The sequence below is a fragment of the Alligator mississippiensis genome, chromosome 7, assembly GCF_030867095.1.
Source record: "Alligator mississippiensis isolate rAllMis1 chromosome 7, rAllMis1, whole genome shotgun sequence".
Lineage (NCBI taxonomy): Eukaryota > Metazoa > Chordata > Crocodylia > Alligatoridae > Alligator > Alligator mississippiensis.
The window spans coordinates 59,224,525-59,250,145 of NC_081830.1; the positions used below are offsets into that span (position 1 = coordinate 59,224,525).

At 40.7% G+C, this 25,621-nt stretch overlaps 1 protein-coding gene across 5 annotated transcripts; it reads right to left on the reverse strand.

The window, feature by feature from the left end:
• Window positions 1-1,427: 1,427 nt before the first annotated feature.
• On the reverse strand, window positions 1,428-23,395 carry PLSCR5 (phospholipid scramblase family member 5). 5 transcript variants are annotated; one of them, XM_019491835.1, is made up of 10 exons: window positions 23,179-23,395; window positions 22,607-22,844; window positions 18,772-18,923; window positions 14,209-14,251; window positions 13,217-13,244; window positions 13,024-13,111; window positions 8,359-8,520; window positions 5,032-5,193; window positions 3,786-3,868; window positions 1,428-3,701 (listed from the first exon to the last, which is right to left on the reverse strand). In XM_019491835.1, exons 2-9 carry the CDS (start codon window positions 22,617-22,619, stop codon window positions 3,830-3,832), a joined length of 687 nt encoding a protein of 228 aa, XP_019347380.1. In that variant the 5' UTR covers window positions 22,620-22,844; window positions 23,179-23,395; the 3' UTR covers window positions 1,428-3,701; window positions 3,786-3,829. The 5 variants fall into 5 exon arrangements, 3 of the variants coding, with proteins under 3 accessions (XP_019347380.1, XP_006262750.1, XP_019347381.1); XM_006262688.3 differs by having other exon boundaries at window positions 13,024-13,244; XR_001372771.2 differs by lacking the exon at window positions 1,428-3,701 and adding an exon at window positions 4,495-4,568 and having other exon boundaries at window positions 3,785-3,868; window positions 13,024-13,244.
• Between the last annotated feature and the right edge of the window lie 2,226 nt (window positions 23,396-25,621).

Here is a 25,621-nt window from a genome sequence, read left to right on the forward strand (position 1 = left end):
AGCCTGGAGGCTGAGTGAGCATGGTTCCTGGCTTCCAGCCGGGGGCAGAGCCAAGTGCCTGCTGTGGGCTTCCTTTTTCCCCCTCTCCTCAGCCAGCTCTAGGCTGAGGAGTGGGCATGGCTCCTGGCTCTAGGAGCAGAGCCAAGCTCAGGTGCAATGTTCCCTCCCCCACTACCTTAGCTGGCTGGGAGGCTGAGAAGGGAGTGTGGCTAGGATATTCCAGCCCTGCTCCCAGCTGCCAGGGAGGGGGCAGAGTAAATCCCCCAGTTCCAGCTCCCCCCACCCCTCCAGGCTGTTCCTGGCTGGGGATCCAGTGCCAGGCAGGAGGGGTTGGTTTTTCTCTCTCCACCCCTTGCTCAGCTGGCAGGAAGACTGAGGAGATGTGGCTTGGGGAATCAGAAAGCTCTGGCTCTTTGCGGTAGCTAGCAGACTGGGAGATGTGTTCTAGCACAGCGCTGGGTCTGGCTGCCTTTTGTTTGAAAAATGAACGTCAGTTCACTTGCTTATTGGTTCAGTCTACACAGTTTAAAAACCCTGCAAAGATCGACTCAATTCAGCCTCAGGCTTTTTGACTGTCTGTACATAGGCTCACTTTAGCCTATTTCTCACTGGTGTCAGTGGGGGGTGGATCCATTTGCTTCAGACCTATTGTTAACCTGTACATTGTGAAGGAAATGGGATAAAGAATCCTGTTAATTTCTGGGGCCCCTTACTTAAGTGAAGCCCCTACAAAGGTACAAGAGGTATGCCTAAGCAGATGCCATTGTAGGATCAGGAATATGGCCCTGTAGATAGTGATGCTCATGGTGGTAGGAGCAGATTCAGTGTTACTACACTGAGAGGCAGAAGGTGGGGCAGAGTGGCATGAGCTTTTGTAGACAACTTCACTGGCAGTGTAGGGGATGCACGCAGCTGCACGTGCACCCCCTGAGATTGGCGGTGCACCCCCTGTGAAAAGTGCTACTGATGCTGCCGGTGGTGCCTGTGAGTGGTGCCCTTCCCCTCACTGCCAACACCACCCATAGCATCTGCTGGCAGTCCCCACTCACTGCTGGCCACTTCCAACACTACCAGTGGCATCTGCAGGTGATTGCTGACCACCAGTTGGCACTCAGCATCCCCGCCCCGCCATCAACACTGCTGTAGCTGCCTGTGGGAGCTCTCCACTCACCACCACCATGCCCCCACCACCAACACCATCGCTGCCACCTGTGGGCAGTCACTGTGCCCCCCCAACCTCTGGGTGCACATGTTGTTCATGGGCAACTCATTATCTAGGTAGAATGCTTTAAACACAGGAAGATTTCAAGGAGAAGAAAGAGATTCTAGACCGGATTCTTGACCCACACGACCACAAATTTGGACTTGCAGGACTGAATGTAGTGGTATTACACAAGCAGAAGAGTATTGAGAAGAGTAATTCAAACCTCTGTACAGAAACCTTTATTTTCCTGAAAAGCTTACCGACTTCCACAGGAGGGAGCTTCTCTACTATGGAGCTTACAGCTCCTACAGATGGGAACCTTTCTTTGGAGGAATGTGAAATAAGAATTCTGTCTCCTGCAGGGTTTAAAACTTCTATAGACTCCATCCTTGTTGTGCTGCTAATAATGCAAAATCCAGTTGTGGCAAACCCAGTGGAACTAAAACTCCACAAGAAGTCCAGTAGCTCAGGTTCAAAGAACATTTATGCAAATGTACCATATATAAAATATGCAAGTACATAAGTAGTATACTTTAGACCAGATGTGAGCTAAAAAAAATATGGCTGAGTTAATTTCACTGTGAAAGCATCAACCTCCTAGCTTCTCAGTGCTTACATTCCTCTCTGTGACATTAATTTGGAACTAGTCTAAATATTTGTTGAGAATAAAGCATCTGATCAATTTAGCTTTTTCTTGTTCATTAATTATTCACATGTTTCATTTCTGCTGAAGTGCTGGTTATTTGCAAGTATTCACTGACTAGTTCATGCAAACAAAATCTCAGTATATGGATGGGTTAAAAACTGTGTACTTAGACTCTTTGTGCATGTGCATTTTGTCACCTGTATTGCAGGGTATTGGTTCTACTGCCTAGATGGATCACAGTTTTCAGCAGGATAATAATGTATAATAAGTAACTGATGTTCTTTTTTAATATATTTTGTACACAAATCTTGTTCAAACATGACTATTTCTACAAAAGCCAGTCATTCCCATACATATTTGTATAAGTAAAAAAGCCTGCATGTGTGCAAACAGCAAACAATCTGCATGATCAGGGTAAAAGTAAAGGGAGATAGTTAGCTGTGTTAGCCTGAAGTCAGGCAGAGAGTGGAGTAGGAATGCACCTTAGTGGCCACGTCTATATGAGACACTGACACACAGTAGCTCGATACTACTGTGCAGTAGCGTTGGGTGGAAAAAAATCAACATGTGATGCTACTGCACAGAAGTATTAGACAACTGCACAATAGCGTCACAAAAAAGGCATTTGTTGGACCTACTGTGCAGTAACTCTGGTTACTGCACATTCATTTAGTACTTGTTTATACAAGTACTACAAGTTTATACAAGTACTAAATGAACGCAAAGTAACAACTGAGTATTAGCATCTTGTGTAGATACAGCCAGTTAGTCATAAGGTGCCTATCTATCCCACCTTCTGTCTAAAAATAAGGGGCCATTCAAATTCTGAGCAAATGTCTATAAATAACCTTAGCAGGATATGAGCAGCTCTAACAGTAAGGTATGGGTCTATCTTTTAATACACAAATATGATATTCAATACTTTCCAATATAAAGTTTCTACTGCAGAATTCTCTCAAAGAAAATACATTACTCTACCTAGTCCCAGAGGGAAAAGTACAAAAGGCTAGCCCAGAAGCATGTATTTGTTTTATGTTGACTTCAGAAAAGAGCTGACTTGTTTCATAAATTAGCAGTGTATATATGCACAGTATATATAACCTGGATTAAAGCAAAGAATTTTTTCACTATTACAGGGTGCATATTAACTTCTTGGACAGTTAACAGCATTGTGCGTATTAAATATTTTATGACTGTGTGTGCACATGCATGTGTGTGCATGTGTGCATAGTTGGCCAAGAAATTTAAGAATATATCTAGACCATTAGTTTGTATGTGTGTTAGCCTGGCTTAGGAGCCTAATTTAAGGCTACCATTTCTGAAAAATCACATCACTTACAAACATTAGCTGTCAAGTATTTCTTAAACTTAAATAAGTAGCTTCTTTGTACCTAAATGTCCCCATATAAAAATACACTTATCATCAAATTCCCTGCTGGACAATTTCTCTGCATTTGTTACTATGATACTGCATTTGTTACTATTAATTAAATAGGAAATCAGAAAACATCATGTGAAATAATGAAAAAAACACCCGTATTTGGTTAATAGCTGGTACCAGGACTTGCAAACTTCAAAGGGTTCTCTAAACATAGACTTTCATCAGTGATGCTACAAGCCTTAGTTCTAATCTTTCATGCTTTCCCATGCAAGAACTTCAAAAGAGAATAGCAACGTTCCAAAGCAACACTTCTGCATCTGTATGCTTGTCTACAACACACATGAAAATTGAAATGGCAAAGTTATTATTTACATAAGATATATTTTAATAAACAAAATCATTAACTTTTTTTGCTATAAAAAGCACAGGTTTGTGCAGGTCAGAAATAATGTCCAAAGCTCAAGGGATTTCTGGAAGAAAATGAAAAAGAATTAGAAAGTATCTAATGCATGTCTTCAAAGAAAGAAGATCAATTTATGTTCTTTCTGACTTACTGAAACACATGCTGCATATTTTACTGTTTCTATCATCTTCCTTGTTACAGTTCATCCAATGAATGCTCAAAGAACATTAAGTCCTACAAATAAATAAACTGTGAATGGTGAGGAAAATACAAAAAAGGGAACAATTCACATCAAAAGGCAGACTTATAGACTTTTATTGCATAAAGCAATTAGATTGGTCAACAGGCTCCTACCACTGCCACAGAGAAATGAGAGTGATATAGAAGACAATCTAAAATTCTTAAGTGTCATTCAGATTCCATTTCTATCTTTACTGCAGCCAAGAGCGAGAATAAAAATCTGAATTTTTTGAGCAAACTTTTTAACAGAAGTACAGAGTCAAACTAGCTTTGTCTGTTATATTAGCTCCTCCAAGCTGAGCTTCCTAGTATCTTTTTTAAACCATGCTGCAGCCATCTTAGCTTTACCAATTTGTGTAGCACAAGTGATATAATGGCTAGGGAGATAAAATCAAACAAGACAAATGTTGATTTGTTATAAATGTGCACTTCAAACTTAAGGATAACCCTCTTTGCCTATGCTGTTTATCGTTTTAATTCTCTCTATATATGCTAACATAATTGGTTAACTTTACAATGAAATTTGTAGAGGAAGAACCATATGGGCCAGGGAAATTACTATTAACCATTTTTCAGATCTAGATAGTGCTGACTAGCTATAGATAGAGCAAAGTATTTACCTTTCAGGGACTGTATTCTCCCTCTGCAGGATACAAATAACTCTCTAGTGAGGTCAGAAGCAGTTGCTTGTAACCTGCAGGAGAGAATTGGGCTCACAATTCTGAAACACTGATAAAAAATGAATGTAATACTCTTTTCTCTTGAGTCACAGACAAGTTTAAATTCACCAGTTAATTCAGCTGCCTGAAATTATCTGGGTTTCTGTCAGGTATCTCAGTATGTGATCACATTCTTGAGATAAGGCAACATATGACAATATTTCAACTGAAAGGCAAAAATGAAGTAACTATAAAAGTATTCAGTATCAGTAAAATATAAAAGCAAAAGCCGTAAAGGCTAAAAGCCTACCAGATGATAATTATAATTGAAACACTGACTGTTTGAGACTGGCCCTGTATCCTGCATCATCTGCAAGTACATCAAGGCCCAATGACATAGCTCTGTTGCAGGATTAGGGCTTTGCCGCAGATGATGGTTATTTTGATCCCAGTTCACTCAGCTTGTTGGGGCATAACCCTTTGATGTTCTGTACTTACTATAAGGAAACAAGCTCCAATCATTACAGCCTTGATTTTCACATCAAGATCTACCGGCATCTGGATCCCAAAGTTGGCAGTGTTGGTAAAGACATCATTTACAAATCCAGACCAGTACTTGGAAATCTTGCCAATTGGAGATATTTCATTAAGAGGTTTTACCTACACACATGAAAATAAAAGTTTAAAAAAGCCACCCAAACATTAATCAACTCAACATACCACCAATGCCCTGAATTGGTCATAATCAGTTGCAAAATAGTAGTGATTCTTTTCTTAGTCAGTCAGATCCTCAGCTGTTCTCAATCAGCATAGTACCATTGATTTTAATGGTGCTTTTCCAGTTTATACAAGTTGAAGATTGGGCCCAGAGAAGGGAATGAAATTAATTCCCAGGCACAGTCAACACAAAGCCAAGTATCACTAAAGTCCTACTTGAGAAGTCTTTAAAAAAAGCCCCAATTTGTCTGTCATACCATTTTGAACAACTTGGTACTCTCTGTGTTAACTTTGTGGCTTATTCCTTGTTTTAACACACCATTAATTGCATTAACTTGTGGCCAGATAACTATGTAAGACATGATTAACTGATTAATCATCTCTTAAATGTAATGTGCCAGGGGCCGTAGTTTCCTCTGTGAAATAACAGGAAACTACTTGTTTGTTCGTGAATGTGGAATAAACCGTGTTATTATTTTTGTTACTCCATTTCTTCCACCCTCATTTGTTTGTCTCACCTACCTGATACATCTTGCTTTTTAGACAGCAAGCTCTCTGGGACAGGGACTGCCATTGTCTATGGGTACATACAGGAGTTAAGTTTAGATCAACCTAACCAGAGTTAAATGCCCAATCCTGCAGGCATTCAGAGAGCTTAAATTGGTTGAAAAATGGCACACATGATCTAAGTTAGTTCACTTCAGGAGCTGCAGGAGGATAGATGAAGATAGGGTTAACCCAATCTAGGAAATGAATAACCTGATCTCCCAAATTCCTGTCCACATTTGCAGCCCAGCACCAGGTCTGGAAAAGCCCAGCCACTTGCCCAGTGGCTGCCCCAGTTGCCTAGGGCTGTGCTATTCCCACCTCACTCCAGCCTGACTGGACTATTTTTAGCCTTGCCTCCTCCCTGTTAAGCAGTCCCCATCTTCATAGACCCACCAGCTCCCTGCACCCAACCCCCATCCCACCAACCCCTTCTCCTAGACTAACTACCCCTGACAGAACTGCTGCCCCTCCCCTCCCCAATCTTGCTCACTCTTCCCCCTACCCTGATTTACTTACATCCGGTTCCCTATGCAGCTCCCAGAAGTGGCAAGGGGCAGTACACACCACTCTCCGCCTGTGTTTAGGCAGCTTAAAAGTCATGTAACCATAGTTAAGGTGCAGCAAATAGCTGTACGCACCTTATGCTTCAAGTGACGCAGATGGAGTAGGACCCATTAGTTGCTACCACAAAATAATTAATAATAATAAAGCCACCTTGCTTGACACTTCTTGCCTATGAAATTCCAAGCTGTAGCAAAGGTCATCTGTTTTCAGAATAATATTTTTAAAGGTAATCCAGAAACGTTAAGTTTATGATCATAAAAAGCAGGCTAAACAGTCAAAGCTGTCACCACATATCATGTAAGTCAGGAAGAGAAAAGGAGTTGGTCAAGGGTTCCTCCCTTCATTTGTGCAAACTACAATGCAGTTTTTAATCCTAGAAACTGTCTATTTACATCCTTGTGATTGTTACAGTACCAAGACCCTTTCCTTCTCCTATGGGTATGCATACACAGCACAATGCAGTGCCTGAGAGTGCTGGGGAATGGAAACCAGTGTAGAGCTATATTAACACAGTGCTCTATCTGGATTAATTAGGCCTGTTGTGCAGGCATATATTAGGTTCCCTTACAAATCTGCTGCCTCTGCAACCAGTAACAATCAGGTTGATGGTGCTCCACTTGGTATTCAGTGACAGAATCCCCAGTGAGTTCAACGGGTGCAAAACTAGTCTCCAAAGTTTCAGCAGGTTGACAGATAGTGAAGGTCCACATGCAGTTGATAGGAGCCCATAACAAAACAGCATATATCAAAGTTCACAACTATTGGGTCTGAACTCAAATTTGGTAGCACAGGCACATCTTTCCTTTTGGTTACAAGGAGAACTGGATTCCCTCCTTGCCGTCGCTGCCCCACCCACACCTTTTCTGCTTTCCCAACACTTCTTTGTTAGATGTGCACATTTTTATCAACTTGGCATTCAACAACAGAGTAAAATCAAAGGAATTTAGCTTACACTTGGCAGGGAGCACATAGATTTGGGGAGCACCATACCATAAGAAAGACCTACAGCTGCAGTAAGTTCACAAGTTGGTCACCTCTGCCTCTTACCAGCAAAGATACTTGCTGTGACATGGTAGGTTCCCTTCCATCTACAGCTTCTTCTAACACTGGGGGCTTCTTACCAATACCCTCAGGTTTCTCCTATTGTTTATATACTCTGTGATATTATATTTGTTTTCAACCATATCTACTCTTAAAAAATCTAGAAATATCAGTAGCGCTAGAGAAAACCAGGGGATAGGAGTAATTTTTTTCCCTGTTCTATCATGATGATTTTTTCTTTGACCAAACAACTCTGAATAGCTCCCATCAGCAGAAGCATCATCTCTGTGGACAATGAATTCCTACTTTTGTTTCTGGCAAATGTGTCACAGATTGTTTGGTTCCCACATTTATTTGATAAATTATAACTACATTTGTAGGTAACATCCCTCTGAAGTTTCTTGGTCTGGCCCTATAGGATGTGATCAATTCAGAAGCTATGCTGTGACCCCTTAATCTGGACCAAATGAATAGACAGGGGGAAAAAATCCATGGTACTTTGATTATCCTAGCAAATTCTATTGCCTTATTCATATTGTGTATGGTTTTATATACACTGTGCATGTCTATACAAGATGGTAAAAGCACAGTAGACTAATTCTACTGTGCATTAGCGCATCATGGTGAAAGCCATGCTAATGACTTGCCCTTTGTATATTACATCTACTACTTCTTGGAATTACTTTTTCTTATGTAAAAGAGAACAGAAATGGTTGCTTGCAATACTATTCTTGGACCTGATTCCAAGCACAATAAAGTGAATGGATCAGATATTATGAAATCAACTTCCAGCTTGGGATTCAAGTCCAGGAACTATAAATTCTGACTTGTTGACATCTTGTTCCCACATTATAATAGTCTATAAATATTTTTAGAAATACCACAAGATTTTTGACTAACACATTTACTCATAATTTAAAACTTAAAAAAAAATCTCAAAAGTGTGAAACTTACCTCAAAGTCGACATCTCCAAGACAGCCACACGTTGCATATGGACCAATTATTTTCAATACATCTTCTTTGCTTTCATTCTTTATCGTGAATTTAGGCAGAAGAGGGTCCCAGTTCTGGACAACATAGCCTGCTATTGTACCAGGAGGGGACTGAACTTCTAACTGTCAGACAAAAGTATCATACAGCACCATCAATTGTTAGTTCACAAGATGAATTTCCATTAGATTTTAATATACAATTTAGAATCCTAAGCTTGGTTTTGAGGCTGCCTAATAATAGTTTAAAATACTTTGGAAACAATATTAATTTAGTAGCTATGGCATAAGCTCCAAGAAAAGCCATGTACTGTGCAGAAGCAACTGTATTTATAGTAATCAGGTCTGTTTATACAGAGATGTTGATTTTTCTGCCTGTAGGTCTTTAGTGCTTATCAAAATACTTAAGTGACAAAGTACATAGATGAATGTATAATGCACTTGCATTAAGTGAAGTCAGCATGCAGAAACAGAATGTTTACCTTTCATAGTAAAGGCGTTCCAGACTGCTTTACAACTATACGTGGGGAACTGAGAGGGAAAAAGGAGCTGTGCATTTGTAACAGTGCAGCAGCCTCCTAGTACTATATACTTAACACATCCACACAATCCTGGAGTGGTACTTGAACTTCCTGAGGCAGTCAAGAGTGCTACCATCTAAGTCAGACACACACTAATTAAGGCCTTCCAGTAATAGTCCCATCTTTCACATACATTGCTGTCACAGTGTGGAATTTACACTTGTAAAGTTACCATTTGTCTGTGGCAGGTAAAGCAAAAATATGTGCAATTAGTCCTATAGAATACCTTCCACCCATCTTATTAGAGTGGAGAGTTGATGGACACTAAGCCAAGTAGAGTCCCCAGAAAGAGATGGAGAAAGTGGAACACAGGGAATATCCCTCCGCTTGGGAGGGAGAGAAGAGCTGATTGGCTTATCATTCCTTTCTCCCTGCAAATAATTTAAACAGTTGTCCAGGAGCTTCAAGTCCCTTGCTCTCAGTTGCTGAGTTTTTCAGTGGCGGGTGATGTGAAACAAAGGTAAGCATTGGTGTTGTCCAGTAGTTTCACAGTGCAGATAAAAGGCCAAAGGGCCAGCTTGCTCCTGGTAGAATTCTGCTTATGGACATTGTGTTGCTGGGGTATTTTCTCCTCCCAGCCCTTCCCCTGTTGGGCTAAAGTTAATTTGTCTTTATATACTCTTGATATTTCCTTTATAATATCCTTTATAGCTTTGTTAATTATTTCACAACCAATATCCATTTTAGTTTGCTCAAATAACTCTGTAACTTAGCCTTAGTTGAAACTCTATTTTGATTTTTACATTGCTTAGCATAAGTGTAAAAATAATTTTGTTTCGTGATTTTGTAGGTTAAATATAGTATAAAAGAAGTAGTGTGTATAAAAGGCCTGTGGTATGCCTGGGATGTCTGAAAAGAGGAAATGAAAGACTAAAGAGAATGTGTGGAAATGCGTATGTTGAGACAGACTGTCTTGGACCTCAGACTAGAAGGATAGAAATAGCCTTCTCTGATTTAACAGTCAAAGGTTACAGCAATGTCCAAAGATCAGCAGTTAAGGATTGCAAAATATAAGATCAGGTTTTGTTTTAGTGGCTGAAGAAATCGCTGACAACAAATGCAAAAATTGCAGACCACAAAGCCGAAGAGTCTGTCATAGTTTCATAGTGCTTATGGTTGGAAGAGATCTAAACAGGTCATCAGGTTCAACCCCCTGCCCCGAGCAGGAACAAGTGCAGGGTCATAACACTGCAGCCAAATATCTGTCCAGCCTCCTCTTGAAGACCCCCAAGGTAGGAGACTGCACCACCTCCCTTGGGAGTCCATTCTAGAGCCTGACAGCCCTCACTCTAAAGTAATGTTTCCTGATGTCCAGCTTCAAACCTTCTAACAATTTGTGGCCGTTATTCCTAGTAACCCCAGGTGGTGCCCAGGAGAACAGAGCCTCACCCAATTCACGCTGGTCCCTCCTGGTGAGTTTGTAAACGGCCGCCAGGTCCCCTCTCAGCCTTCTCTTGTGGAGGCTGAATAGATTCAGGCCCTTTAGCCTCTCTTGGTACGGCCTGACCTGCTGCCCATCAATCATAACATCGTAACTGAAAAGGAGGATCATTTTGTCATCAAGGAGACATGACACAATAAGACCCATTGACTTGTATGGGGAACAATCACTATAAGATGGACAAGAACAAAGGGGCTTCGGGTCTGTCCTGCAAAGAAGAAGAAACAGCGTTCGACAAAGACCTGGCTTCAACCTCATGGTTAACTTGTCTGGCATCTTAAGGACTGGTAATATCTTGATATGTGCAGGACTGTCTGTCTCCTTTTGTATGTATGTGAATAAATGTGAATAAATGTTGTTCTTTCTTTGATTTTGTCTTATGTTTTCAATAAATGTGGCATTGTGCCTTATCCTCTAAGATTCCTGTTTGCTTTTAATTCACACTTTACACCCTGTGTGTACAACACCCCTTCCCCCCAACAGTGGGGAGGTTGAGAGAATTTCAAACCTGAGCCTAGGGGTAGGCTACATGGAATTAGAGCAGGGGCGGGCAATTATTTTGGGCAGAGGGTCGCTTACTGAGTTCTGGCAAGCCATCGATGGCCGAACGACAGGCAGCCCAGGGCAGATAAATATTAATTTTCTAAATTTTTTAGGGGCCCCGTGGGCCGGATAGAATGACCTGGTGGGCCGCATCCTGCCCCTGGGCCGACTTTTGCCCACCACTAAATTAGAGGGTTGCTTAGTGGGCAGTTTGGACTCTTCTCACTGAACCCACTTTAAAAATACTTGGTAGATCAACTTAATACAGTAGTAGCCTATGGGCATGTGTAGACAAAATGGGGGCCCTAAATTGAAGCAGTGGGTTTTTAAAAACACCGCTTCAATTTAGGGCCCTTTAAAACCCTATGTTACGCACACACCCAAATTTACTTGCCTCTCTAGCCCCCCCCACAGACAGTACCCACCCACAGGCACCCGGCTTGGGTGGTCCTGGGGGGCACCACAGTTGTGGTGGGAAGCACTGGGCCCCCGCACAGCTCAGGCAGGCAGGCAGGCTCCAGGGGGAAAAAAAATTAAAAGTTCAGGCTTGCTGCTTTTCTTGGGCGGGGCCTGTTTTCCCAGGCTGCCTGCATGGGCTTCCTGAAGAGCCCCTGAGCTGCACGGAGCCCGGTGCTTCACTCTGCGGCTGTAGGGAAGCAAACTAAAACTCCACAGAAGAGTTTGCTGCGCCCCAACTCATTTAAGGCACTTTACACCACCGAATTTGCTACAGCAGCTGGAATTACTGCACAATACACCACTGATGCGTGCAAACACCAACACGATTAAAACAGTGCAAAAGCATTTAGCCCACTTTTAAAAGACATTACTGTACAATACGCCACTGACGTGCGAACAACAACACGATTAAAACGGTGCAAAGGCATTTAACCCACTTTAAAGTGTTGTGTACATGTGCCTCTTGTTTCATCTACACATGGCCTATGATTTTAAACCCACCCATTTGCCTTCAGTCCACCTGGGTGTCTGGATCAATGGATTATCTGGGTTTATATAGTATACATGATATCACTGCATTTGTACATACAACATAGCAAAGAGCAAGTAGTCTACCAGCCAATGCAGTGAAATTCTGATTGCTTTATCAGCAAATTTTGCCATTTCCTAATAATAGGGCTGGGATTTTACCTAAGATGTTTAATAAATAGGAGAAGTGCGCAATTTTAAAGACAGCACGATATTTTCATTCTGAGGCTTGGAATGAATTTACATGGCTGTGCTGCTTTAAACTGAAAAAGGGAAAATGAAACAAACTACCAAAATACAGATACTTCATGCACAGGATGGCCCTGCTCCTCCAATACTCCTTGTATTTGAATCCCTGCTTTGTGTTTAGAAGCTCTGCTTCCTGCAGTTCCTTCTCAGCATCTGGGAAAGTAAGCTGCTGCTTACAAAAGCTTATGCTTTTCTGGTTTAGTTAATCTGTAAAAAGTAAATCTTATGCTACCTTCTCCTCCTCAAGTCATTATACACGTTACATCCAAGTCATCCCCTGAGAACTGGCATTAGCATGTTTCTCATAGCAGAACTGGGGCATATTTGATCAGTGTTGAGTACCAATGCTCTAACTGTATCATTCAGGTTATCTTTATTGTGTGCCATAAACATATATGCAAATGGTTAATTCATCTCCACAATCTGAATGCAGCCCAAAGTCACACCTTCCTTTCTAGCCATTGGCTACCTGGTATTCACAGTGTCATATTTCATTAAGGAATTATTTTCCTCACCAATTACCTATTTACCTATTACCAATTTAAAAAAAAACCTCCTGAAATCATTTTAAAGTAATGATCATTTAAAAAAACAAACGGGATATATATTGTCCAGTTATCTGTATAGCATATTACTCTTCATTTTTCATTTCTAAAATTGTTTTCCCACATAAAACTGAGCAGAGCACTTAATTTCCTCTGTACATCTTACATATCTGTGAAATGGGTATAATAATGCTTACCTCATAGGAGTTCTTGTGAGGTTTAATTAACCTTAGTAAAACAATTTGAGACACTTAGATGAAAGATGCTGTTATCATTCACTAACCTCTTGCAGGAAGCAAGGGAACAAGCAGCTGTTACATCTCAAGGGTCTATTCACAGTAATCACCTCTCGGCCAGCATTATCAGCAATCCTTATAGTGAAAGACCGTAAAGGAGAACAAAAGTTGCGATCAAAGCAACCGTTTTCCTCCACTGCAAAGTAAAGTCTTTGTCCCAAATGGTTCTTTATCTCATACTTGCTGGATGTCTCTGTGCCAAGAAGGGCTAATAAAGCAAAACAGATTGCAGGTTACCTTAGTAAAATATATTTAAACCAAAAGCATCAAATCCAGGGTTGGATCCAAATTCACACCTCTAATCCCTTTCTACAATGTATATTGTAAGCTCAATAGAGCATAGATCATTTGGGGGAAAAATCCTTTGAATAGATGCAATTCTGTAAATATTCTAAAATAATCAGTCATGAGTTAAATCTGATCATCCCAACTAGGACATTTCTGATCTGTATTTTGAAACAAATGTAGGAATTGTCAGATCAGAGAGTTCCGTTTCACCTCATTCTATGAATTAGGAATTTCAGATGAAGATCTGGAGCTCATATCCAGAGGTTTGGTTTGGACTCATTACTTTTCATAGACACAAATTAGTGATGACATTACCCTAATTCAGTGGCAAAACTCCCATATACTTCAATGTGGCAGGATCAGGCCCTAAGCTAATTTGCAATTTAAAATAACCCCATGAAACAAGAAATGTGACATTTCACTTGCACTTACTTTAAAATTTGAAAAGCAGTATGTAAATGCAAAGTATTATGTATTACCATATAACTTCTGCTCATCTGTTTCTTTAACCTATCCAGTCAAAGACTGTTTTCTTGCCAACATAAGAATTGTAATTAAAAGGAGTAACATTTGCTCAGTGCCAAAAACATTAATGAACATGAGTAACTATATACATGTGAGAAGTCCCATTCAACTCCTTTAGGATATTTTTTATGGCTAGAGTAGATATTTATAGTGACATTTTATTGTCATAGAACAATCATAAACAAAATGAATTTTCACCAAATTATGGGTACATCAGAGGCCTGATCTATTGCCTATGAGGGCTGATGAGAGTGTTTAAATTTGAATTCAATGGGATATGATCGGATTTGTACTCATGTTCCAGTTTCAGAGGTATCTGGAAGCTGGCATTGTGAGAGTTAAACTCAAATAAACTGTACCTTCAAGAAGCTCCACCTGCTGGTGAATGATTATCTGGTCCAGCTGTTAGAAGTGAAAATAAATTAAACAACCTGATGAGAACCAGCCAACTTTAAAGAGATTTGGGGCTGCTATACTGATCACCATAGTGCCCCACTAGAAACTGGAAGTATTGGGGAAAATCTTAAGTCATCCTGCTGTTTCACACAGGCATTAAACTCACTTAAGAAGAAGGTGCACTTTGAATTTAATCACTCTTAATTGAATCAGAACCCTCCAAATCGATTTGGAGAGATTCAGAAAGATTTGGTGATTTGGACACAGACACAGCTTTAAATGTTTTTTCTACATACCTCAAGGTATCAGGCGGCCTGTGAATACCATGATGCTAGGGTACATGGAGTGTCCCACAGAAGCATGGGGGATTTCCCCAGCGCACTCGGTGGCAGACCCGGAAGTGGACCAGAAGCACTTCTGGTTCACTTTGGGGTCCATCAGAGAGTGCGCTGGGGGTGCCCCGTCCCTGCATCCCCTCAGCTCGGGGACTGGTGTTTCCTTGGTCTGGGGAGGGGCACCTGGGGTCCCCCTGTGGCCAATTGCTGAGCTGGGAGATGCAGGGGGACCTCCCAGCGAAATACTTCTGGTCCACTTCCACGTTTGTCGCTGAACACACAGGGGGCCCGCCCCGTGCTCCTGTAGGATGCTCCATCTGCCCCAGCATTGCAGCTTTCACAAGCTGTGCCTGGTACCTTGAGGTATGTAGAAAAAACATTGAAAGCTGTGTCTATGGCTGAATCTCTGATTCTCTGAATCAGCATTGAATTTTCAGATTCGGATTTGGCCAAATTAAATCAGGGACAGTGATCCAAATCAATGAATTGAGTGACTCTCCCTGATTTGGGCTGAATCTGAATAGAATAGGGCCCTTTTCACATACCCCTAGTGGTCATAGAGATAGAAAGTGTGATGTTCATGTATCGTATCCATGTACTGACACCAATGAGCATGTGAATTCCACAGGAGCACAATGAGGCCAGCAGCAATGTATAGAAAGATACAGAGCCTGGCTCTCTTCCTCATTCCAACCCCTTTTTGCTGTTCTGCATGTAATGCAGCCCTTTCTCCCTTACCGAGAATTCCTCCAAAATGAATGAGTCCCCAGCTGGCACACAGAAGGTCATGTTGAAAGCAAGGAGGCAGCATAACCATATCACACTATCATACTACATTTAAGATTGTACTCTAAAGAAAAAAATTGCTGACTTCTGCATTTATATTGGGGACTAATAAAGTCAACTTGATGACATAATTCCTTAGGATACAAGTGGAACATAGACTATAACCCCAGGAAAAACAGTGAATATTTGCCTTGTGTCCTTGACTCCCCTCCTCAGAGCTGCTGCAGTAGTTTATTATGGTCTCTCAAGCCTTATTCTCTTCTGGGAAGTGTGTGTCCAAGGAGGAGAGGAGAGGAATGGGCGGAGGGGATGGGGGGAGACAATAATTTGATTAATATCAATATATGTTACTTCAGTGTCAATTTCAATGGTAGGTGACCAAGTTGCAAATTAAGACCTCCCTCCTTTTATTCTCCTTAAATTCCAATAACCAAATATTTGTCATGGCTGAAGAAAGAATTGATGACCTTGTGGAATTATCATACTCGGCATTTGTGTACTGCTTTTATTTTTGACACACTTTGCCTGATAAATATTCAAGCAGTTTGCAGCCATTCATCACTTCTAATCACCTCCTGTGGCTGGTCCAGTTTCCAGACAGAAGCTGGTGAGGAAGCTTCTGTAGCCCTTTCACTTATCTCTGAAACGCACACTCCAGTAAGTGATTTCTGAATAAGGCATTTGTTTTTAAAAACATTTTCCCAAGCACACACACTACTTGCAGTTTAAATTTCTTGAGACATAACAGAAACTCTTGCAGCTTAAGAGAGTTTAGTATAGAGCTTTGCTGTGATAAAAAGCAATAGTTTATAGGTTGCTAACCATCCTGAAGATTGTAGGAGTGTCCCAATATTTGAATGCTGAGTTCATCTCCTAATGCAGTTTTTCACAAGATAAAAAAAAAAATGAGGTTGGGCTATTAAAAGCCTATGCATTAGTTAGCTATGTACAGTGGATAAACACTTGGATAGAGTGGTAAGGATAATAGTGTTTTGTGGTCTTATTTTATTCTTTTATTAGATTCTGTAAGAAAGCTGCTCTGATGCATCATTTATCAGGACAGGCAAGAATCAAGGAGATTTTTCAGATTTCATCTTAAAACATCTAAAGCCCTAAGGTTTATAAGTGTCTACATAGCCTTCTTGACCTCAGGTTCTGTTAAAATTATTTATAGCAGACTAATTATGTACTATTCCACTTTTTAAAGGAATGCCAGTTATATCGGTGTAGCCTAAATAAACTCAAGCTATAAAGTTACTTGTCAGATTTTTACAAGTTTAAATGCAAGTCAGACATCTGTGATCCACTGAAGCTCCCAGAGCCTTCATGGGCAGCTTGAGCTACATAATTATCTCCCATTCTGTATTTTTGCACTTTGTGAGGAAAGAAGCTCCTAACACGGCCATTTTAGTGCGGTGCTATGGTCAAGATAATAAACCAGGGATTAAGACAGGGATCGCACTTTATAAATAAATAACAGGGTGGGGTAGGGGGAGAGATGAGCAATTTTTTTAACAGGAGAGTATTGATGTGACAACAAATGGGCATAAACTGACCAACAATAATATATACATACACTGCAATACATAACAAAAATTCATTCCCAAGTAGGATAAGAATATAAGTCAACTCTGTGATACAGTTGCAAAACCAAAACCAAAACCACCAGTTGCAATTGTGGGCTGCTTTACCAGAAGTATTGTATATAAAATGGGAAGTGATAGTAATGCTCTTTGCATTTGTTAGTCCTTAGCTGGAATCTTGTGAGCGGTACCAGGTTTTGTATTCTAGAGAGAATATGGAAAAAACTGAAGACAATCCAGAAGTGAGCAACAAAGCTGATAAAGGAGTTGGAATACAAGCTGTATGAGGAAGGGTTGAGAGAACTAGGTATATTTACTTAGTTTGAAGAGAGGGAGATTAAGGGGGTAGGGAATGATACCAGTGTTCTTTATCATAAATGAGATGGAGAACCTTCTTCCTTGCTGCAAAGAGAAGGCACCAAAGTAGATTTAGACTAAATCTCAAAAAAGCTTTCTTACTTTTAGACTGACTTTAAGCATAACTAGGATTTTGGAGCCCTGGGCATCAGCAGAGATCCCCTGCCTCCCATCTGTTCCCATTCTAGTTATTCTCCTGATCAAAACATGTATCAGGGCAGCATAGGTGATGCATAGGGGGGGCACAGTGGGGCATGTGCCTCCCCTAAGATTGACCACCACTGAAGCCGCTGCCAGCTTCTGTGGGCAGTTGCCACTTGCCACCCCTCCTCCCACTATTGACGCGACTGGCACCCACCACTGACACCTCTGCCTGCAGGCAGTCCCCAATCACTGCTGCCAGCACCAACACCAGCAGCTGCGAGCGGTGATCAGAGACCTGATCACTGCTCACTGCCATGGTGTGTGTCCCCCCCCCCCCCCCCGCCCCCCCAGTCTCGGGAGGCACCAGTTGTTCATGTAGGGTAGCCTTCTTACACCATCCAAAAAAAGAATAAAATAAGCCCACAAAGCCCTTTTGGCCAAAACTGAACACTATACCATACTCCAACAGAATGAGGCAGTCTACAGAATTTGCCCAGGAAGATGTAAATATCCTTCACTACAGGCTTTCAAGAGGCTACATAAACATATGGCTAGGGTGCTTTAAAAATAGCACATCCTGAACTAGTTTAGGGTTGGAGCAGATGATCCTTGAGTCCTTTCCAGTCCTATGTTTCTTTAGGTTCTGTCCTGTACATAGATATGCCCTAGAGATATATTCCTGGAAATATTTTGAAGATTATGAACAATTTATAAGCCTTTAATATAGGATACTACAATTTGCATGGGATTTATAACCATAGAAATCTAAGAGAGATCCTGGTACCTAAAACTAAGAGAGAGAGTAATATTTACTCATTTTATAAGATAGCAGTTGATTATTGTTTTTTTTAATTTTTCTGCCTATTTGCCAAATATATTTTCATATTGTTATCTGATATCTCAACTCCCACAGATTAGGAGATTACTGTGCATTCATTTAATGGGACTGCTGTGGTAAGAAAGAAGCAGATAGTTATTTTCCCTTTACAGTCTACATTTATTCCATATGTGCGCATATGGGATGAAAGATGAAAGTCCCACCTCACATAGCCTTGTTTTACACCCCTCTGAGGTGAATAAGAATTTTGGTAATGGTTTCTATAGAAGCAGGCCTTTACTAAATAAAGGGGAAAAAAGAGAAATAATGACCTGTGGAAGGGGAGGGGGAAACGAAAACTGCTGTGTTCACTTATTGAGGGATGAATGAAGAACATTAACATAGGGCAGGCCTTTCTTCCAATTCTAAACTCATTTTGAAGTTATTCAAAAAAAACCCCACAAGCATAAGCTATTGAAGAAATCTATGGAAAGACGACAGGACCTGGTTTAAGTATTCCAGGCCAGGAGGCAAGTCATGAGGGGGTGATGCTTGTTTCCAGGCACTTGTTGGTACAATAGACTTATTTTGGTCAGGATGGTCTGAAGAACCAGGAAGGTAATCCTGAATGATTTTGTTTGGGTGGCCTTGAGGATCTGCAGAAAGGGAAAAAAACCATTAATGAAGGATTAAGCTGGATGATTAGCACATGATGACATGTTGCTTAGATGACTATATATTCTCTATATGTTTCATTTAGTTACTGCCTTCACTGAGAATACCAAACCTGAGAGGCTTGCAGGAATGGTGTCTCTTTGCAGTATTTTGAAAAATATACACATACAATTATGTGCATAGGAACAAAACGAGAGAAAAAGAGTATATATATGTGTGCATTACACTATTGTGTTCAGCCTCATAGACAGCTATTGCCCAGTTTCAGCCAGGATAAACACCAGAAGCTTTCACTCTATTTTATGAAATATGAGACTTGAAGCTAGCAGAGCTCCATGCCATATGGAAGGCCAGTCTGGAATCTGAGCTGCATAGGTAGAGGGGCTGAATACAAAATGCAGGAGACTGGAGAGCTAATTTGAGCCAAGCATGTATCTATAAGAACAGGGAAAACACCACAGAAACTCACAGGGAAGGAGTTAAAAAGCAGCAGGGACAGCTAGGGAAGCACTTGTTATGTGGTTTTGAGAACAAGCTAAGAAAGAGCTTTTGGGCTCAGCGCTGACTGGAATCAGGATTGGAACAGTGTGCCATGTTTGATTCCTATCAGGTTCAGGAATAGAAAAAAAAACAGGACTTTGTACTCTCTTGTTGAATAAACAGGATAGCATTAAAGATAACCAATTGTCATCAATTCTCTTCCTAAAGGAAATAAGCTAGAGTTCCAAATTAATATATTGACACGACTTGGCATGTAATGTCATTAATATTGTTTGGTGCATGATGAGATTTAAAGGACATGTGTATTATCATATAATCTGAGATAACTTTTTCGTAAGAAAATGAATTATCTATAAGGTACTTTAAATCAGTGCTTCTCAACCAGTGGGTCACAACCCAAAATGGGTTACAAGAATATATGAAAGGGTCATGAACAGACTTTAAAAAAGGATCAACAAACTTTAAAAATGGATTCTCCTAAAGGAGAAAAACGTGGGAAACCGTGACTTCCTTTGCAGGCTGGCAGAGTTGCAGCATGCAAGGGGTTGCTTGCTCCCCGCCATCTTCCACACATGCGCCCCCTCCCCACGTGTTCACCCCCTGCCCCACACCTGGGGGGGGCATTATGATTCTCCATATTGATTTTAAAAAATAGTTATAGCCTCAGTAGTGTGACTCCACTGAAAAAATAAAGTTACACTAAGTGGAAACAGCCTTCATCAATGGGTGTTCTTTCAGCCTGTTCCTGGAAACACTATTTGACATTATTTGCTCATTACCTTGAGTACTATTTAAGGTACTGAAACTACTTACTATAGTAAGTGGTTGCAGGTTTGTGTCTAATAAAATCAGTATGGTGTCATGGAAATGGCAATGAAAAAAATGTTCTACGAGCCTGATTCTGATACTGGTCCTTCAAATAGTGCATATATATTAACTCTGGAAAGTTACACCAGTTATACTGGTATAAGTGAAAACACAATGGGGGCATCCATACATGCACATTACTGTAGAGTTGACTAATTAGCTCTGCAGTAAAGTATCACTGTCTAAACATACATCACTATTAGGTCAGAGTAAACTAACTCCGCTGTAAAATAGTACTGCCTGACACAAGTACTATGCTATGGCAGAGTTATATAATTCAGAGCAATGCACATGTCAATAGTGACAGGGGCTGACTGGAGCACAAGGGTGCTACAGTGTGGCAGTTGCCTGCTGGCTAGCCTTGCACTGTAGTACCCTTGTGCCCTAGCCAGCCCCGCCTCAGCATGTTGAACTAGGGCAGAGCAGCTCCACGCTGGCAGGTTAACCCCCTTGGCTTTCTGCTAGCCAGGACTGTACTGCCCTTTCTCAATGTGCTGCAGTTCTGGGTGCACATGTAAATGCTGTGCCCAGGAGCAATAAACTCGGGTGCAAACTGCACCGGAGTTTATTCATCCATGCTAATTGCACAAATAAATGTGCCCAATGAAGCCTATTGTCTATAAATAATTTAACCCTTTTGATTAAATGAAGTCTGTGTATTTAGATAATGCAAAGGCCCCCCAAAAGATCTTTTTCTATCATTTGCATGATAAAGCTTAGGTACAATGAAATTTTAGTTCTAGAAAGAGTTTTGGCTTTAAATCTGAAGTTTTCATGTGCCTTTGTGGGTTTAAATGAGATCCTTTAGCAGTATTTGAACATAGTGTTGCTGATTCATCGTTTAATCATATTTTGATCTTAATTTATCTTTGCAGCTACTGCTTTCTTTCAAAGTCTGAGACCACAGGAAGAAGATATAACCCCTTTGAATTTGTATCTGGCTTTTAAAATATGTATAACCCTGTCATAAATATTTTATACCTTCTTCAGCATCATTTTACCTCATAGGGTAGTGTTACTGCTGTAACTCTTGTTACATGAAATGCCAAGAAGCTTCATTGGCCATATACTTGTACTAATCTTGAATAATAAGAAAAAATATTGACTTCAGGTTTGCTAGTTAAATTTAAGTTTTCAAAAAATCAAATAGGAAATCCATTAAATATTAATGAACACATAATATACTTTGAGGCTTTCCCAATGTATATGTATGTTTTCTATTTGACTTATGGTATTTGAACCTGAAACTCCTTTATGATAAACAGAGTGCACTACATAATCATAATTTGTAGAGATACTGATTCTATCTAGAAGTATATTACTGTGTTCTTTTATTGTGGAAAGTCTATGCTTGAGGGCTATGCTACTTCTGCTAACTACTGCTCTTCTCTAAAACATCTGTAGAGGTATACAAGTCCTTACCCACCAAGAGAAGAATATGACCCCAAAACATAAAACAACAGTGCCTTAAAAATCTGCTTGGAGTTCAACAACATACTTGGCATCATGATGCATATATGTTTAGGAAAAAGATGGGGAACCACTATAGCAAACCTAAATATCAAACTGCTTCAACTCTTTCCTGGGCCAAATTCTGCTCCCAGTACACCTATGAAACTCTATAAGGTGACTGTAGTAGAGTTGGAAGGATGTGAAGGACAGCCAAATTCTGGTGCTTTCTGTTTAGTTGTATCATTTGGTAGCATGTGCAAAAGGGACTTGGAAGGATTTTTAGATTAACTGACTGCAATGTTCACCTGTAGTTCTGAAATCCCGGCTGGCTCAGGCTAAAGACAAGACATGACGAGAATGAGCTCAAACATAGCTAATCTCACTAAATTAAATTAATCTTCAGTGATTTCTTTTGCTACATTGTAACAGGATTGTGTCCAGTGTTGAAAATGATAACAGTCTGCTGACACAGTATTTTCAAAGTAGAACATGGAAGAGGTGTGCACAAATTATGTTAACCTTGGAATCAGTACATGCCCTTCTCATGCATTCTGTGCTAACTACGCTGATACATACAAGCACAGATAGATGAATACACAAATCTCAGATTGAGTGCAGTGTTACATTTGGCAATGTATTTTATCCAAATAACAGTCTATTTTAGATTTTATCCTCTTTAGGAGCCTTTCATGTGCTGAAAAATTAGAGAGTCAAAACCACCTTGTTTGGATGATGTGATTTTAGTCTGCAATTCTCATTTCATTACACTGCTGATTGCTGAAATTCACAAGACTGTAGTTTTCTGTAAACATGATCTAAAAATACAGACTATACGTGCACTTACCTTGAGAGGCCATGAAGCTGCCTGAGTCACTTCTTCAAAGGAAGCCAGGTTAAAAGAAAAGGCTTTTCTTGTTGCAGGAAAGAAAAAATGAGAGAGAGAGAGCACAGCATGCACAAAACTTCAGAAGGTGTCTGTCTACTTCATGTCAGCTTACAAAAGAACTGGGAGGAAATGCATTGCCTTTCTCATCTTTCAGAATGCTGCATTTTAGGTCAGTGGACAACAGGGGGAGATGACACTAACAAACAAGAAACACATTATTCGTTTTAAAGTCATTTGCACCAATGGAAACAGGAAAGTCATATCATGAAGATAAAACAATAAACTTTAATGTGCCTTTTGGCTTAAACATATGGGTGAGACTTAACATTCTGTCACATGATATATAAGTATTCATATCTTCTGCAAGGGAAACTGTAATTCTGCATTTAATGTTTTATGGTCCCTGGACGTCTACTAAGGGCAAAGGAACTGACTGACTCGTTCTTTGACCCATGACATTTCTATAGTTCAGGGCAGAAAAACATATTCAGCATTTTCTATTTTATTTATTTTACAGTTGTAGCAGTTACCTGCTTATGCCACAGATGTTTCCTCCAAATGAAATTAAGAAAATTGCATGCCCTCCATTTATAGTCTATGATCTGCAGTGGCGAGTAAAATCTTTGAGCTGGTTTAGATAGATGAAAATATTGCAGATTTTGCTTAAGATGAAGCTAACTCCATGTCTAAATATAATACTAATTATCACCAGCATTGCACTGAGAGAGAGAGAGAGAGAGAGAGCGAGCGAGAGTGAGCAAGAGTAACCTTGACTTACCAGCTCATATTTCTACCTCTGGTGCCTAAGTCGCCATGGTGATAATGCACATGTGATCTGTAGACAGACATGATTCATGACTGCTAAAGTGGTACAGTCTATGCACAGTGTCAGGAGAATTAAAGTATTGTAGGCCAAATTCTGCTCTTAGATTCATGCAAATCCTATTGCTTGAAAAGGATTTACACAGTGTTAACATTTCAGAGAAGTTGCTGAACAGGCAGGAACTGCTCCCACCTTTCCACATACCCACATACACAAGCTCAGGCTGATGTTTACTGGCCATTATTCTTCTAATCATAGTAGTAAACATATTGGCTTCAAACTGCCCATGTAATGTGGCAGATTTCAGCTTTGCAAAGCTGCCTGGGAATTTATCAGTCATTCACTGGAGAATTTGCTACGTTTTGGGGAGAAGCCTAGACAGCATAATGCTGCCTTAGTGACGCAGATAAATGGTGCTCAATGCAAGACAAAGAAGTGGAGCCAAGCCATCTCGGTAACCACAAACACTCCCTGGTAAATGAATTCTTTCTTTTGATTATCGCAAACTCTTGAATCCATAGAATTGGGAGGGAGGCTTGTTTGGGTTTCTGTCTTTCCAGCGGGTGAAATTCATCCCTAGGTAAAAGACCAAGCTTTGGCCTCATCTAAGGCAGACTTAAATGATGTATAGACTTCATACTAACCTACAATTAATATGCAAATGAAGAATGTAGAAGACCCAAAGAATAAATACAAATACAGTTTAAACTGCTTGAAGAAACAGGAAAAGGAAAAGCTCCTGACAAAAAGCAGTAAGCAATCTTTCAAACGCATTTCAGGGAACATTGTGCAAAATTCCCATATATGCCTTGAAACATGGTAGGAAAAGTTTACTCCAGTGCCCAGAGAACAAAATAAAAATTCTGCTACTCTATGCGCAAAATCAGTTTTTAAAATATATCAACTAGATTTGCTTGCTACCTAGAATATTCCTACACAACTTTTTAGAAACTTGCATAGTAAAATGGGAGTGAATTTGCTTTATACTACAACACAACATCTTAAGTTTAAAGAAAAAAAGAGAAATGTAATAAAAGATCTTTTCAATCACCTAAAATACATTTAAAGAGAAGGAAAAATACGTGTCAAACTGACTGTATGGAAGATACTAGGGGATTCTTTAGGGGCCACAACAGGTCAAATATTTGTTTTTCTCTCTCTTTTGAAAGATGGAATTTTCCAGTATCAGTTCCCACCTACTTAAAATCTCCCTGCAATATCAAATGACCAAATTATGTGTCACATTGTCTCCTTCCAAAACCTGATTGGCAAGCATCTAGAATAGCCATCATATTTCATATCAGAGGAAGCTGAATTTTGGTAATGGACAGGTGATCTCTACAAAAGCAATCTGTAATGCACTCAGAAATTCTTCTGATTGACAGGTGTCATTTAGGGCACAGACAAAAGTTACATTTTTTGCATGACTGGGCCTCTGAAAGTGCTCTACAGCCATGCCATGATACAGTGAAGTGGCCAATCACGTGAAAAATGAACCCTCCTCAAATGAGGTATTAGATGAAGGTGCCCTGCTTTAGAGTGCCTTAGGGAGCTTGTGTTCTCCAGGTTTCATTTTTCATGCAATCAGGGCTGTCATCAGGGAGAGAGCGGGGAAGGGCAAGCCAGCAGCAACAAGCTGCTCCTTTCACAAGCTGCCAGCTTGCCCAGCCTGAGCTGAAGGGGGGGAGGGGGGGAGTGGACTGGTACTGGGGGGAGCTAGGCCAGTCCTGCAAGGTGGGGGAGAGCTCTGATCCACCCTCTTCTCCAGCTCAGGCTGGGCAAACTGGCAGCTTGTGAAAGGAGCAGCTTGCTGCTGCTGGCTTGCCCCTCCCTCCCAGCTAACAGCCGCAGAGCTGCGGGTGGAGGTGAGGCGGGGCAGGCCAGAGGGCCAGCTCCTCACCTGGGGAGAGGGATGGCTCCTTGGCTTGCTAGGCAGGCTTGATTTTCCACCCCCCCCCCCACCCAACAGGTGAATGAACGTCTGTTGGGTTGGTGGGGGGAGGCACTCTAAGTCACGGCACTTTAAGTAAATCTTTTTGTAAAGCACCATAAGTTAAAGTGGGGGCCTAGACATCTGTCACTGCTGAGATTACAGCTGCACTATTCCCCCTCACCTTTTTATTTATGCACTCCACGTCCATGGCCACACC